Source organism: Odontesthes bonariensis, chromosome 8 (assembly GCF_027942865.1).
Source record: "Odontesthes bonariensis isolate fOdoBon6 chromosome 8, fOdoBon6.hap1, whole genome shotgun sequence".
Taxonomy (NCBI): domain Eukaryota; kingdom Metazoa; phylum Chordata; class Actinopteri; order Atheriniformes; family Atherinopsidae; genus Odontesthes; species Odontesthes bonariensis.
Window position 1 is genome coordinate 15,372,730 of NC_134513.1, and position 14,718 is coordinate 15,387,447.

Below are 14,718 nucleotides of genomic sequence, written 5' to 3' on the forward strand. Positions count from 1 at the left end.
GAAGACGCCGAGCGGCAAGAAGAGGTGCCGGGATAACGTTAACCCGGGAGCAGCAGTTAACATTTGCGAAGTGTAGACTTTCCTGCACCGGCTGCACTCGGAGGAATTACTCGACAGTCAGCCCGGGGGTGGGACAGCAGCCACGGAGTGCCTAAATTCAGAAATTCAGGCCAGGTTGCTGGGACTTTCTGTACATGATGAGGATGTTAAGATAAAAAGGCTGAAAGGGAAGGAGGAGGGGGGGTTGCTGGGGCTGGTGGGTGACATTTCATCAGCAAGCCCGACAGATAGACACCTCGTCTCAGCCAGGAAACAGAGGGTGATTAAAGAGGCTGTCCTATAACTGGAAGGTCATAAAATTCATCCTGGCTGCCCACTACATTTTGATCCCTCTGGTGTAATGTAGACCATATGGTTTCAATCATCCAGTTCTCACTGACAGAAATATCTTTAGGTGATTGGATTAGTTAATCTTGTTCAACCACAATATATATAGATATATTTATATATTTTTGTGTATAGTTAATGGGTATGTATATGTATATATATATATATATATATATATATATATATCCGTCAAGCTTTAATGGTGTTTTCATTGTAACTTTGTTCATCTCCTCCTAAAAATGTGATTTAATCTCCAACTCGCTGCCCATTAGGACGATTTAGAATCATTTTCATTTCATACCTATTCCATGTGTTACTATGCCACTAGGTTAGTCTGTTAGTGAGAATAAAATGACTGTGGCAATGTTAAAGCAACTTGGAGAAAAAAAAAATTAGAAAGTGTGTTGATGAACTGTATACACTTGCAAATGACAAATGCCAAACTCAGAGATTTTCCTGAAGGGATTTTGAATTATTTGAGTAAATGACCAAAATGTTGTTACAGATTCTGGTCCCCAAGTGGAACAGCTGTAGTCCAATAACTACTAAACCAGATAAATGGGGCTATTTATAGCATGCTGATAAAAACACATTGCCTTACAGTAATGGTAGCGAAGCTGTTATTTTCATGTAGTTCTTAAACAGTACCAACGTGGTGGCTCAGCAGCTCATTATTACCAGTGTGAGTGGGCACTTTGAGGTTGCACATTAATATGTAAATGAAATCTTAATCGATTTTCAAAGGTTTGCATTTAACGTGTATTTTACAGCGGCTCTCTGTGTGACTTGTCAGTCAGAAATGCAGTATCCGGTTTGTAATAAGGCGGTTCAAGTGCTCTAAAAATGATTAAAACAAATGGCGACACTTTACCTTCGAGTGCGCTGCAGATGCAGTACGAGCGGACAACAAGCCCCTTAAAGCTCCGACCAACTTTTACTCTGTCATAATCACGCATCAGGAAATTATTTTCAATTAAAGTGTTCAGCTCATTATTCCGATTTCGTAAATCATGTTGAGATTAATTATCATGCAGTGGCTTAGAGAGGCTTATGAAAACTACTTCAGTTCAAGAAATGAACTCGCTTCTCGGTTTGGATAGAGGGTTTTGGGGAGGGATAGTCACATAGGATGTAACAGGCAAGCAGGAGGTAGATTTGCCCGGTGATGAGTGCAATGCCGCAGCAAGTCAGAACCTCACAGTTGCACGTAGCAAAGTTTTAGGTCCCCCTTTTGGTGCTTTTTATGTGTCTGTGCTGTGAGGGCTTTACTAATTTTGCAGGCCTCCTGCTGAGCCCATAATGAATGGCAGACTGCGGCTGTGGGCCTGGCAGGCAAGAAGAAACGGCACTGTGGAATTGTGGGATAGCGGAGGAGAGTCTTGCTTTGTTGGTCTCGGCGGGAGCTTGCCAAGATCAAACGTGTCGACTGCACCGCCGCCCGCCGGGCCTTCTGGGTAGACAGACCTGAGGAGGAGACGCCTGAAAGCCAGACATAGATTCTGTACTTGCGCTGCTTGTGTGTACGCGAGGGGGGTTTATTTGTGTGTGTGTGTGTGCTTGGCAGTGTTTTTCAGGAGTGAATGACGGCAGCACGGAAGGCACTGTCATGCCTTTTGTTGTTTCGTTTTTTTTTTTTGTTTTTGCCTTTGGAGGACAGACTTTGAAATGGATTAACGAAAAACTGACTTGATGCGACTTCCAGGTTTGCTTTGACATGACTTTCCTCCTTTTGAAGTGGCTTCAACCCACCCCATGCACGCAAACATGCACACTCACAAGCCTCATCCATGTCCCTGCATCTGTCTTTTTGTTAGTGATACTGTACTGAGACTCCAGCCTGAAGGGCTGCAAAATATTTCTGTCTGTCCAGTGTTTCTGACTCTATTTCCCTTTTCTATCTTAACTTTTCTCTCTTTTTTTTTTATTCCTCTTTTATTAGTGGAGGATCTTGTCTTTGTCATATCTGAATTTTTTTTTTTCTTCTTCTCTTTCAGTTAATTTCTCTTTGCTTTGTTCTTTCCCTATGCCTCTCTTTGTTTCATCTTCCTCCGCCGCTGACTGCCCCCATCAGGCAGCTTTTGGAACTAATCAATGGATTAGGTGTGTGTGTGTGTGTGTGTGTGTGTGTGTGTGTGTGTGTGTGTGCGCGCATTTGGGACAGGCCTTTGAGAAGAAAAAAAACAGAGTGAGAATGATAAGGAAGAGAGCAGGGGGGGGGGGGGGGTTGGGATAAAGGTGTGTGATAGAATTGGAAGATCAAAGCCCTCTGTCACAGCGTGACTGAGCCCAGGGGCGTAATGGGTGAGACGGGGCACATACACACTCCTATGGACACACACACCCCTACAGAAACACTCACTCACGGCTGGTATTTGACTCTGAGTGTGATTGATACCGGGCTAGATTTGGAGAATCACTGTCATACGTCTCTCCGCAGATCAAACAGCCGCATAATCTCCCGTTAAGGAGAGAGATGGAGGGAATAAAAATAAAAAAAAAGGGGACAGAAGAGGAGCGTTTGGAGTAGGGTGAGAGAGGTGACAAAGCCTTCTCATCCTGGGTAGTGTTTTCTTGTTTTCCATAAAAGAAGACCCAACACCCCGAAAAAAACACATCCATCATTCAGCTCCATTAAACTGCCTCTTCGGGCACATCGAACCGATAAAGGAGGTCTAAAAAAAGACGAGTCTAAATGCAGGCATTAGACCCTGTTTACATCTGCTATAAGCAGGCAATCTGTATCTTGATATCATGTGTCAGAATAAGGAAAGAAAAATGCAAAGAATGCATCAGAATTAGCCAGACCACACGGGTTGTATGCACTTTGTACTACAAACCACACTGCTTTCCCTTGTAGTAATGCACTTGAAGCTGCTAGATTATTTTGCAGTATGCTGCTTGCAGGGTTAGCCAGCAATGTGTAGCTTTTCCTTCAGCCCTGAAAAATAGACATTATAAATGTTTAGTTTAATGATTTTTTTTTTTTTATTTATTTATTTATTTATTTTTTGCAGTAATGAATTGTCAATTAACTTGAGAGGTGAGTACCAGTGATGTGGCAAGTGAAAAGAAGCATTCACTGGATTTTTGTCGCATTCAAACATGGTACTTTGCTGCTGTTAAAGGCAGCTTCACATTTGAATAGTCCCAATCAGTTCACGCACGCCCAAGCCTTGGTGTCAGAGCTGTGTGTGGCGTTCGATAAAGAACCCAATCTGCAAACACTTGCAGGGGGGGTCAGATCGGTGTTCATCAAAAGAGAGACTTTAATTTGTCCAACTGAAAGTGCCGCATATTCAGGTTGTCCAAAATATGAAGCCGAGCAGTAATACAAGAAAGGTTGGGTAAAACAGTCTGACAAGGATCAGAATTACACGGGTCTGGCAATTAGCAGTGAAACCGTGAACATGCTAATACAAGACGAGATGATGAGGAGAGTGGATGCACAAAAGTTTGTTTGTTTTGTTGGAGGTGTAATCTACACTGGAAAAAAAATGTCCCTCCAAAAATAAGATAAAACACAACAAATAAAAGACGTTTTTGCTTGAAATAAGCAAAAGAATCTGCCAATGGAACTAGTGAAAATTGGCTTGTCAATATTTCTTTGAATAAAATGTGATATTTAGGACTTTTGAGTTAAAAGTGATCTTGAAATCAGCTTAAAAACCTCTTCAAATGAAAAAAAAAAAGCCTGTTTCAGGTGAAATATGACTCGAAACAAGATGTTTTCAAGACTTTTTCACTTAACAAGATATTCAAGATGCATTGTATTAAAACAAGTCCCTATATCTGGCTGAAATGGTACTTGTTAGGCAATTGTGTCTTATATTAAGTGTAATGAGATACTCAATGAGACAAGTTTACTTGGTAAGATTTAGATTTTTTCCAGTGTAGGTTCCTGGTTCTCTGGTTCATGTTTTCCGTGATTCCTCCGGTTCCTCCCAAAGACGTGCATATTCGGTTAGCTATTGATTCTCAATCGGCCTGTGAGTGTGAGTGATGAAGGACCGGCGACCTATCAAACCTGGACAGGATGACGTGGGTATCAAGAATGGATGGATGGATTGAATCATGTTTGAATACAACTGACTCGGGCTGCCATTTTTTCAAGGTGTTGTGATCAGGCTGGTCAAGTTCACACAAAAGATTTAGTTATAAATTAATATGACCTCTGGGTATTTTTGGCGTACTGCAGTTATGTTGTTTGGTTCTTTGTTCCATGCATACTGCTTGTAAGAAAAAAAAAAAATCTGATTATCTTGCTTCTTATTGAGTTAACAATTATTCTCCGCAATGGAATTATTGTGGATGATTTTCTCACTTTGAAAAAGAAACAAAAGGATTCAGTCGTGCAGCATATCCTCACTCCCAAACTGTCACACGCTGTTTCTTGGTCAAAAAGTCTTTTGCCTCGGTTTTTAACACGCAGGGAACTGCTCTGCAGCTGCAGTGACGAGATATCCTTCTGCGGCCATGAGTGATGCTCTGGCTGCGCGAGTAAACATTATTCAACACTGCAGGCTTATTGGCAAGTAACATGGACTCCTGAGTGCTTCAATAGAAGGCAATTTGACTCATTTTGTAGTTCTTGAAGACGTTTTGCGTTTCATTCAAAGGGCTTTTTAAATTATGACCGGGATGACTAAGAATCTCCACAGACGAGTATGATGGATTGCATAAAGATGTAGGAGGGGAACGGATACGCGAGCATGGGAAAAGTGTTTAAATCAAACCTTGTCACTGTGGGATTTTATTACTTCATTCTGTTTTCTGTCTTTGATTTCTTTGGCTCTACTACTGTTCCACTTCATCATGCATTAAAAGTTCTTGGTCAAAGTGAGGAAAACATCATGGTGAGGCATTAAAGTACACAATGAAATGTATTGGATCACAGAAAGCTTCATTAACGTTCGCCCCTACTACCATTTTGACACAAAATTACCAGTTTAGGAAACCTTGTGTGTCCAGTGGGCTCATGGTCAAACAGCTGTTCACTGTGAGGTGATTATTTAATCGATATCTTGGGTAAACTTTTATATTTTTTACAACCTGACCAAGGGTCGGCACTTTAAATCTGATGGGACAAAATTGCTGAGACCTTGTGTCTGATTATTTCTAGAAGTAATCTCAAATTTCCATGAATCCTCGGATTCTATGATGCTAGCAAGCTCCTAGGAAATATATATTGACATGGTATTTTTATTAGAGCCGTTGACACCCTTGAATGGAAGACACTTGGAGCTGGAGGTGTTTTGGAGCCAGTGGTATTGAACTTTAAGCAACCTCTGCATTTGACAGTTAAAGGGCCGTGGCCATCTTTTATGTGATTTGTAACACATGAAGGCAGTTTAGTCAAATCAGTACATGCTGCTAAAGACAGCAGTTTTGCGTAGGGCAATTTGACTGTATCACACAGATTTCTTTTATAAAACAAAAACGGTACCCCCAGCATTTGTAAAGGCTTTTGCCACATCTTGGGGGAGGGGAAAAACTTCTTATCTGTAAAAGAATGATCAGCAGGATCACTCTTCTTCATCCGATTTGAACCACTTTTTGCCTGTACGTCTTCCGCTTTCACGTGCAGGGAACAAATGGAAAAACACGCAGTCGGATCAAAATTCAGGCAAATAGCTGTTTTATTGGATGAAGTTTGAGTTTATTCAGGCCAGACATAAAGGCGCATGAGCGTCTGTTTTGCCGTAGCTTTCATTAGCCGCTTTCGGACAGAGCGTTCTAAGAAAGTAGTTATCAGAACTACCCTCCTCGAATTTCGTTCTGATAACTATCCTTCCCCAGCGGAACTGTTTCAGTCTGCATTCGCAATGAGTCGGGACCTGATAGGGACTGATGCGCCGCGCGCAGCCGTCTGCTTCAGTGACGTGTTAGCCGTTAGCCGTTTAGCGCTACATTCAAACACAAAACAAAACGGTAAAAGTAATGAGAGTAGAAAAAACACCACCAAGAAGCTAATATGGAGAGTGGGGAGGCCACTGTGTTTATGGTCTGCATGATGGTGTTATTAATCATGGACAATCACATCAGGCGTCTAATATCGAGTCTGGAAAAGCTCACAGAGAGAGTCAGGAGATACTTTTTCATTTCATGAAGGAAGAAAGGAGAGCAGCGCTGCAGACAAATGAGACCAGTGTAAGTTTAACTTATTAAACACCCGCTTGTTGTGTCCGTGTATGAGGAAACATTTCAGCCGTGATAGCATGACATGGGGCGTAGCTACCGACCACCACACACCTCCGTCAGATCATTCTATAGAACCATGAAAAGACCCAACCTCGGAGAAGGAGCTAAATAGTTATAGGAACTAAGGGAGAAAGCCCCGAGTTCCTGTATGTCCGAACACGGGAGAAAACGGCCCCGCGGATTAAAAGGTTATTAGAACTGCCAAAGGTTCCTACAGTCCGAAAGCGGCTATTGTTATGTACTTAAGTATTGTTTCAGAGGGCCAGAATTATAAATCCACCAAAACTGTCCAGTTTTATAATGGTTGAATCAGCTGAATGAAAACTTGGAACCACTTGACATTTTTGTCTCTCTTGTCTTTACCTCTGTAAGAAGGGATAGAAAAAATAATGCAGATTAAGATTTTCTGAACACTGAAAGGTTATTTTTATACTCTCAAACGCAGCACCAAAACTTTGATGTTTGCTGTCATTTTGGTCTCATTTTTGTTGGAGCTTTTTAGGTCGGCGGCCGTCATCGTAATCGCTGAATTGAGTTGTTCTCCAGCAAGAAAACTGTTGCCTTCCTTGTTTTAATGTCTGCTACTGTGTAGTTATTTTTAAGCTATACACATATGTCAACCTGAGACTTTCTTCTTCCCTTTCTTTTTTTTGAGTACTTCTCTGTCTACCATTTGCTTTTTGCTCTTATTCTCTTTGGGTCTTTATCTCTTCGTCCTTGACGTTGATTTCGTTCTTTTTCGTGCTTCCGCTTTTGAACATTTCTTCTTTCGCTTGTGTTTTACCTTCTTGCAAGTTCCTTTCGCGCACCACTTTAGACTCCTTACCGCCAACCGTCTGCGCTGAACTGTTTTCAGGGGTTTGCTTTTTAATACGGAAAATCGTATTCGGGTTAAATTCAGAAATTCTGTAGCATTGTATGTCTGACGGTATTTATGTAAAGGTGATGTTCAATCCTTTTTTTTTTTGTCTGTGATTTGTCTCCACAGATGCACCACCCTATTCAGATGAAACCTGCAGACAGTGAGAAATCTAATGGTGAGTGGCTCCACACGCAAGCACAGGGACATCAATATCAACCACAAATGCATCAGAAGCCTTTTTGAATTTGCTCTGTAATAGCTATCTCATCCATGTGTTTACTTGCTACTTGACTGGCAAGACAGGTTGTGACTGGGGGAGAAGATTGAACCAGAGACATGTAGAGTAGAGAAAGAGTTAGAGAGAGGGCTGTGTTTCTGTTGAGATGTGTGTGTATATATGTGTGTGTGTGTATATATATATATATATATATATTTTCTTATACGTGCAATAAATTATTAAGGCGCTTCTGAAGAAGGTCAGTGAAAGTTGAATCATTTTAGCCTCGTCCTGAACCAGTGTGTCCCCTGTGGCTGCTCATTCATACGAACATGCCGTATGCACTCTTTTCTTTCCTCACACACTACACACACACACACACACACCTTAATGCATCTATTTGACACAAACACAGGCACCCCATCCTAAGATCACTCCATTTCCAAGCCACATATTGCAGATCCAGTTCTGAATTGATTTCCTATACCGAGTGTCTTCTTCCATTCCTTTTCATTCTACCAAGGAGCCAGTTGGACAGGACACTCTACAGGAAGCATCTGGGTTTCTGCCACTATTCTGTATTCATAAACTCTACGGATGTGTTCGACTGTTTAGAAATGCTTCATCACTTCCCTGCCCACGTTGAGGCTCTCAGCCTTGTGCACATTTGTGTAGTGATGTCTAAAAACGGCTTAGTGATGAGTAGTTCACTGCCGTCTTATTTCCAGATTGCCGTTTTGCTTTCTTTTGCTAAAAATATTATTAGTTGACTGTTGATTGTTGACTTTTCAGGCATTTCAGACACTTCAGTGAGTTGTAGTGAAAGACCAACACGGAGCAGTGTTGTGCGATGGGAGCCTTTTTTTGCCTTTATTGGCAGACAGGAAACCTTTACAGATGGCAAAAGTATATGCAACACGGGGCGTTTTTTTATGTGTTGGAGAAGGATGCCGCTGCCATGGGCGTCAATTGGGTATGGCAAGGTATGCCACACCTTGGCTCCAGGGGAAAATGTAAATGTTCGTTTTTATTTAATTTTTTTATCTTTTTTTAATGAATTTATGGAATTACTCTGTGTCAATTTGTATTGATTATTCTATTATTTAACACATATAAATGAACTACAAATGAAATTCCGAACAACACAATTTAATGATCTAAGTATCATCTTCCCTTTTGAAATGTGGTATCTCCGAGCCCCCCCCTCCCTCCCTCCCTCCCACGAGATGACGGAGCCTGGAGGTCAAAGCCAGGGCAAGGAACGAAAACGAAAACCGAAAACGAACGGAATTTTACGAGAAACGGAAACGAAAACGAAATGGTCTTCAACTGTTCCGGAACAGAAACGTTATTCTGAAATCCACAAAACCGGTTAATAACGTTTTTTTTCGTTCTCTATATATTTTATAAAATTTCACAAAAGCGTAGCCTTTGTCAGGGGGAAAAAAAGACTACTTCCGGTTGTGCGTTCACTTCGCTGCCCACTAGGCTCAATGCAGGCAGCTGTCGCGAATCACTTCCTTTATCCACTACTTAGTCTAGTTATCCACTAGTTAAGTGATGGTTCGGAGTAGATTCACCCTAGGGTCATTTGAACCGTGACATCCAGCCAAGTAGCCCACCCGAAGTTTTTCCGATCTTGGTTGAACATCAGCCGAGTTACTGAGTTATCCCGAATAGCTTAGTACAAGCGCTAATGGAACATGGCAGTATCTCCAAAATTACCACACTAAAATCACATGCCATGACACCAAACTTCTACAGTAGTACAAATATGGTCTGTACTCACAAAACGATGCATTTGGAAGTTTGAAAATAGTCCAGGAGTTTATTATTATCAACACAAGCCTAATAGCTTCTCTGCTGCTAAAGCTGCGTCGACATCAGTTCTGGGATCTGGGAGCTTCAAAGTAAGATGAGGGTTGATCTACTACTGTAGACAACAAAGCAAGGCTGCTCAATTTCTCCATTGATAAAATAAATCTACAACTCTACAACATAAAAATTCATGTAAAATATAGCATATACTTTGTTGTCTACAGTAGTAGATCAACCCTCATCTTACATTGAAGCTCCCAGATTAAGGAAGTGACGTCGACGCAGCTTTAGCCCATCTGAATGTTTTTGGATGCTGCCGGTGATTTATTATTTTTGGGCATAGAGCTACGGTGTAAATCAAGGGCAAATACTAATGAGTACGTCTATTCTAAGGTAAAGTCCACACACGTAGACTTGATAGGCCCGCCAAACACTGCCGGAACGATAAGAACGAACGATATATTACGTTCCGAACCGGTTCAGGAACGATATGTTGGTGGCGGAACGCAAGAACGAAAACGTTAAACATGCCTGAACCGTTCGGAACGGAACGATTGAAAAATAATTTTGTTTTCAAGCCCTGGTCAAAGCTGATGCTATTAGCGGGATTTGTTGTTTTCTAATTAATGTAAAATATGAAAAGAAAGCGGAAAACTTTAGATTTATTTATCACCAAAAAAGATGGGTCCAAAGATTGCCCCAGCGGCGGAGGAAGGAGCACCAGGTAGTGAAGGCTGTTAACGAGGCTGTCCATTTCAGCACCTCCGCCGCTAATGCTAATGCTAACAGGGAGACGGAGACGAGTCCATTGTTATGTTAGCGGCTATGTGAGTGAGACTGCATTTGCACACAGATAAGCTACATAGCAGACTTTTGTGGTGATTATTGTATATTTATTGATTTATTCATGTGACTATAGTGACCTTGCCAAACCTTAGCTTTGGCTGAATTGACGCCGCTGGCTGCTGCCATTGAGAAACACTTGCTCATGCAGATGCAAAGTTTCCTGTAAAATGTTCGACAGGACTAAGAATGTATGTCTTTTCTTTGTTGTTAAGCATTTCATTTTTTAATGAGGCTATGGTAAAGGGAGTCTGTGGCAGTTTTCTCTTTTTTTTTTTTTATGCGTTTTAGACGTTGTTGCCTCCTTCACACACACACTTCCAGTCACACACCAACTGCAGTTGCCCTGCGAGGTGCACCTTCCATCACACTGCGACACTACAACATTTTAAGGGGGATTTACCACCTACGACCCGAGTCGCAGTCACTTCAGTTCAGGCTCCACCTGTTCTCTTGTTAAAGTCGTCTCTGTGTTTTCCCATTCTGCACTGCCGGGCCTCCTCCTCCTCCTGCTGCTGCTGCTGAGAAATCATTTCATTTTAGTGCTTCAAAAAATTTCGGAATCACATTCACACAAATTTAATAGCGTATCCATTTTTTTTTTTTTTTTTTTTACAAGAACAGATGTATGATTACTCTGGGTGGATAATCAGGAGACCTCAATTTGGACTTTTTAACGCTATTGTGCAAAAATACAGATATTACTTTCAGATAAGTGAACATTTAAAGTTAAATTATTTGTAAGGCTAAGTGGGAAAATGTGAGTTTCTGCTGTTTGGATGAAATGACCCTTGAAGCCAAGTAATTGAGCAAAATCTAAAAATGGATATTACAAAACCATGACTGGATACACTGGACATTTTAATCCAATTGCAGGATATCGGAGAGATTTAAAGGTATTCTCTTTTCTTTTTTCGTTTTTTTTTTTAAGACACTTCCAGCTGTCCTGCAGGGGTTTTGCCATAATTTAATATCACAGAGGTATACATCTCTACCAACAATGGAGTGCCGTCTGCTGTGTCACTGTGCTCAGCAATAAAATGACAGTATTCAGGAGGGCAGGGGAGTAATCCTTATAAAAGCCATCATCCGCTCCGCTGAAATATGGCGAAATGTGACTTTATAAGGCATAACTGTCAGGGTAAGGATGGTGGAACTTGATAAAGAAGCCGCTACTCACAGCCGGAATGCCGAAATATAGAGCCTACCGCGCGATGCATATCCATCCATTTAACAGTAATGACCTTTAACAAACCCAGTGTTAAATTTCCTTTAACACTGACGAATGGCGGCTCAGAGGTTTATTAGTTTAGCCAGTGGGAGAGATGGAAGAATAAAAATAAAAAAAGACGGAGGGGATACAGTATGGCAGATATAATAATATTTGTCTTTCCCTTGAGCCTTTGTGATTCTTACTTTGGTCTCTCTTCATGTGTTGAAACTCAGCGTGGAGCCAGCTCTGCTCCAATTTATCCTCAAACTCAAAGCTGACTCCAGATCATCCCGGAGCCGGATTTACGAGTCTTATCACCCGACCGCCTGCCTGCGCGCCTCGTCCGAAAAAACAGAAACAGTCAATTGTAACGATATCTCCTTTCCTTCCTCTCTATCGACACAGAGTAAATTAATTACATTGCTGTTGGACTTGTGGTAATCATTCTCTGGAGTGATGCGTACACACACACACACACACACTCTGTGTACAAAGGAGTTAAGGCTCTTTGAAACAGCACTTATCTTGGCAGCGTATCCCAACAGTTTGTGTTTTAAACACACAAACAATTCAAACAGCAAAATAAACAAGTGTGCTATTGATTTCCCAGAGTGCGACCGACCGCTTATCTATTTCGCCTCGCGGTAAGAGCTGACAGTTTCCTCATTAAAAATGAATTGGATTAGCATTACATTGAATGCGATGGGAACTTGTAAACACACACAGACATTTTTTCATTCTCAGCCTCATTCAAACAGCTTCACACACATGTATACGAAAAACGCGGCGGAGGGGTTTCTCACCGTCACCTGCAGCCGGCTCTCATTCCCTGAGATTGCACCGCAGAAGGTTGGATTGTGTCAGCGGAGGAGAAAGGGAGGAATCCACGAGGGAGAACGGAGGAGGATAGAGGAGGAGAGGTTGATGGGGGGGATGGGGGGGCGAGAGGACAAGAGTCTCAGCAAGCAGTCAGTGTTGAAGTTATAATGAGACATTGATCAGAGCCTCACAGATGGTATGATGAAATACACGAACTTTGTTGTTCTTTGACTGTTTCTTTTGACTGACATATTTTTGTCTCATTTTTCCACATTTCTGTTTATACCTTGTTGCTTTTCTTTGTTCTCACCGATCATTTTCAATCCAGTATTGTTCATTTTTGCTCCTATTTTTTACGTCAAAAGATTAGGACGAAGGCCATTTTAATTTCTTACTGAACGAGATGTTAAACGATGAAATTAGTAGCAGCTGGCGGTTGATGTAGTTAAAGGGGGCAGACGACGTGAAATGCCTTTAAGGGCATCCACAAAAAAAGATCAGAAGTACTGAAGCTTCACTCAGACGACGACAGGACCTACGTTCGAAGAAGCAGCTGCACAATTCTGACCCGCAGATGCAACACGAGTATAATCTGAACTCAGCAACTTGTCATTGTCAATAAAAGCCAAAAGCAGCCGACATGACACTTCAAAAACAAATTATAAACCAACCGCTGGATTTTCTAATCAAAACTGACTCCACAGAAGAAGTCGCTGGGTTATCTGTGTTTACGTGTTTTGTTCTTCAGTTATGGTTTTAATTATTTTAGCAAAAAAAAAACAAAAAAACAATAACCTTTCAGCTGAGACATTTCCTACAGGAATGGTTAGCATTCGTTTCAGGAATTTTTACTTTGTCAAAGCCAAGTGTTATGGTTATTTTGTCCAAGCTTTTGCTGTTATAATCTTCCCTTGGCAGCTCTTCAGATCTCACAGAGTAATTTAGCTATGTATTGACAACCTGAAAGTGAAAACATACAGAAACTACCCTTAATAATGCTTTATTATCTTTTTTTATTATTATTATTATTATTATTTTCTCTTGTCTGGATGTTAGATACAAACTCATGCAGCAGCTCATCAGCTTAGAGTAAAGACAAAATTCTGGACTAGTCCTTTAACAAAAAAAATTAAACTCAGTTGGGACGAAACAGATTCAACACACCTAAAACCAGCTACGGGAGAGGCTTTCAAGCTGTTGTCTTTCTTTCACACTCGCTCTGTCTTCTTGTTGCAGCTGTTGAAGACAGGAAGTTGTTCATCGGCATGGTGTCGAAGAAGTGCAACGAGAACGACATCCGGGTCATGTTCTCTGCGTTCGGACAGATCGAGGAGTGCCGGATCCTGCGGGGACCCGACGGGCTTAGCAGAGGTACCTGTCGCTCTGACTCACTACCATCCACACTTAATGCTCCTCATGTCAATATTACCCGCCTGAACGGCCTCCAGCAGCTGCAGTTCATTGTTGTGTAAAGATTCAAACTTTAAATATTCCCCCCGCAACTGGGGGACTGGAGTTGGCTGGTTGAAACGGGACTCTGGCCCAATGGCTGCTTGGAAAACGGATAACTTTCCGACTACTCTTTAACCGTTTATTGTGCAGCTGACTCTAAAGTATTTGCAACACAATCGGATGCTCATTTGGACCTTCTAAAGCATTGGGATTTTCCTGTTAACCTTGCATGGGTTTTTTTTCCATGGCGTGATCAGCTTACACACCTGATATCCGATCGCCTCAGAAACAGTTTTCTAATTTGAAATCGACCTCGATCCACTGGCAGAATCTTGAGAGGGAAAGGTGGCTCTGTCCTTTCTCCCCCTCCCAGAGTCTGAATGCATCAGTGAGCACCTATAAACTGAGGATGATGGTCAAGTGGTTCACCCAAAATAAATCTGTCCTCTTTTTACTGCTCAGTGTGTGTTGTGAAAGTGGAAAAAGTACCGTTCCTAATCTGTTACTACAGCCTAGTCACCAGGGTGAAATGTTACTATTTTATGAGGATGTACAATCTCAACATTTCAAATCCAAACGATCTAGCTGCCACGCCAACCTCATTGCACTGGGTGGAATGTCCAGTATTTCTTCAAAAAAGGATCGATCTTAAATCTCAAATCTTATCCTGAACATCACTGTGTTGTTTTGGTGTCCAAATAAAACTAAAATGAAATTAGAAGTTTAAAAGAAGTCGATGGATAAAGCAGCAAGCGCAAGAACTGCCTCCTCCTCCGAAGCAAAACTAAATAAAAATAGTTCCACTAAATAAACCGAAGGGCCAATATATTCTCTCTAAAGTCATAGTGCGCAATAATTACTGATTATTTAATTTCATGATCAAGTTGGAGACGGCAACCATCTCAAATG

At 41.4% G+C, this 14,718-nt stretch overlaps 1 protein-coding gene across 16 annotated transcripts in view; it reads left to right on the forward strand.

Annotated features, from left to right (window-relative positions):
- The window catches only part of celf2 (cugbp, Elav-like family member 2), a 243,674-nt gene that overhangs the window by 176,382 nt on the left and 52,574 nt on the right, over positions 1–14,718 (forward strand). For all 16 annotated transcript variants that reach the window (XM_075471887.1, XM_075471886.1, XM_075471874.1 and 13 more), the window contains 2 exons: positions 7,574–7,622; positions 13,594–13,728. In XM_075471887.1, the coding sequence (XP_075328002.1) occupies positions 7,574–7,622; positions 13,594–13,728 (184 nt within the window). The remainder of the gene's footprint in view (positions 1–7,573; positions 7,623–13,593; positions 13,729–14,718) is intronic.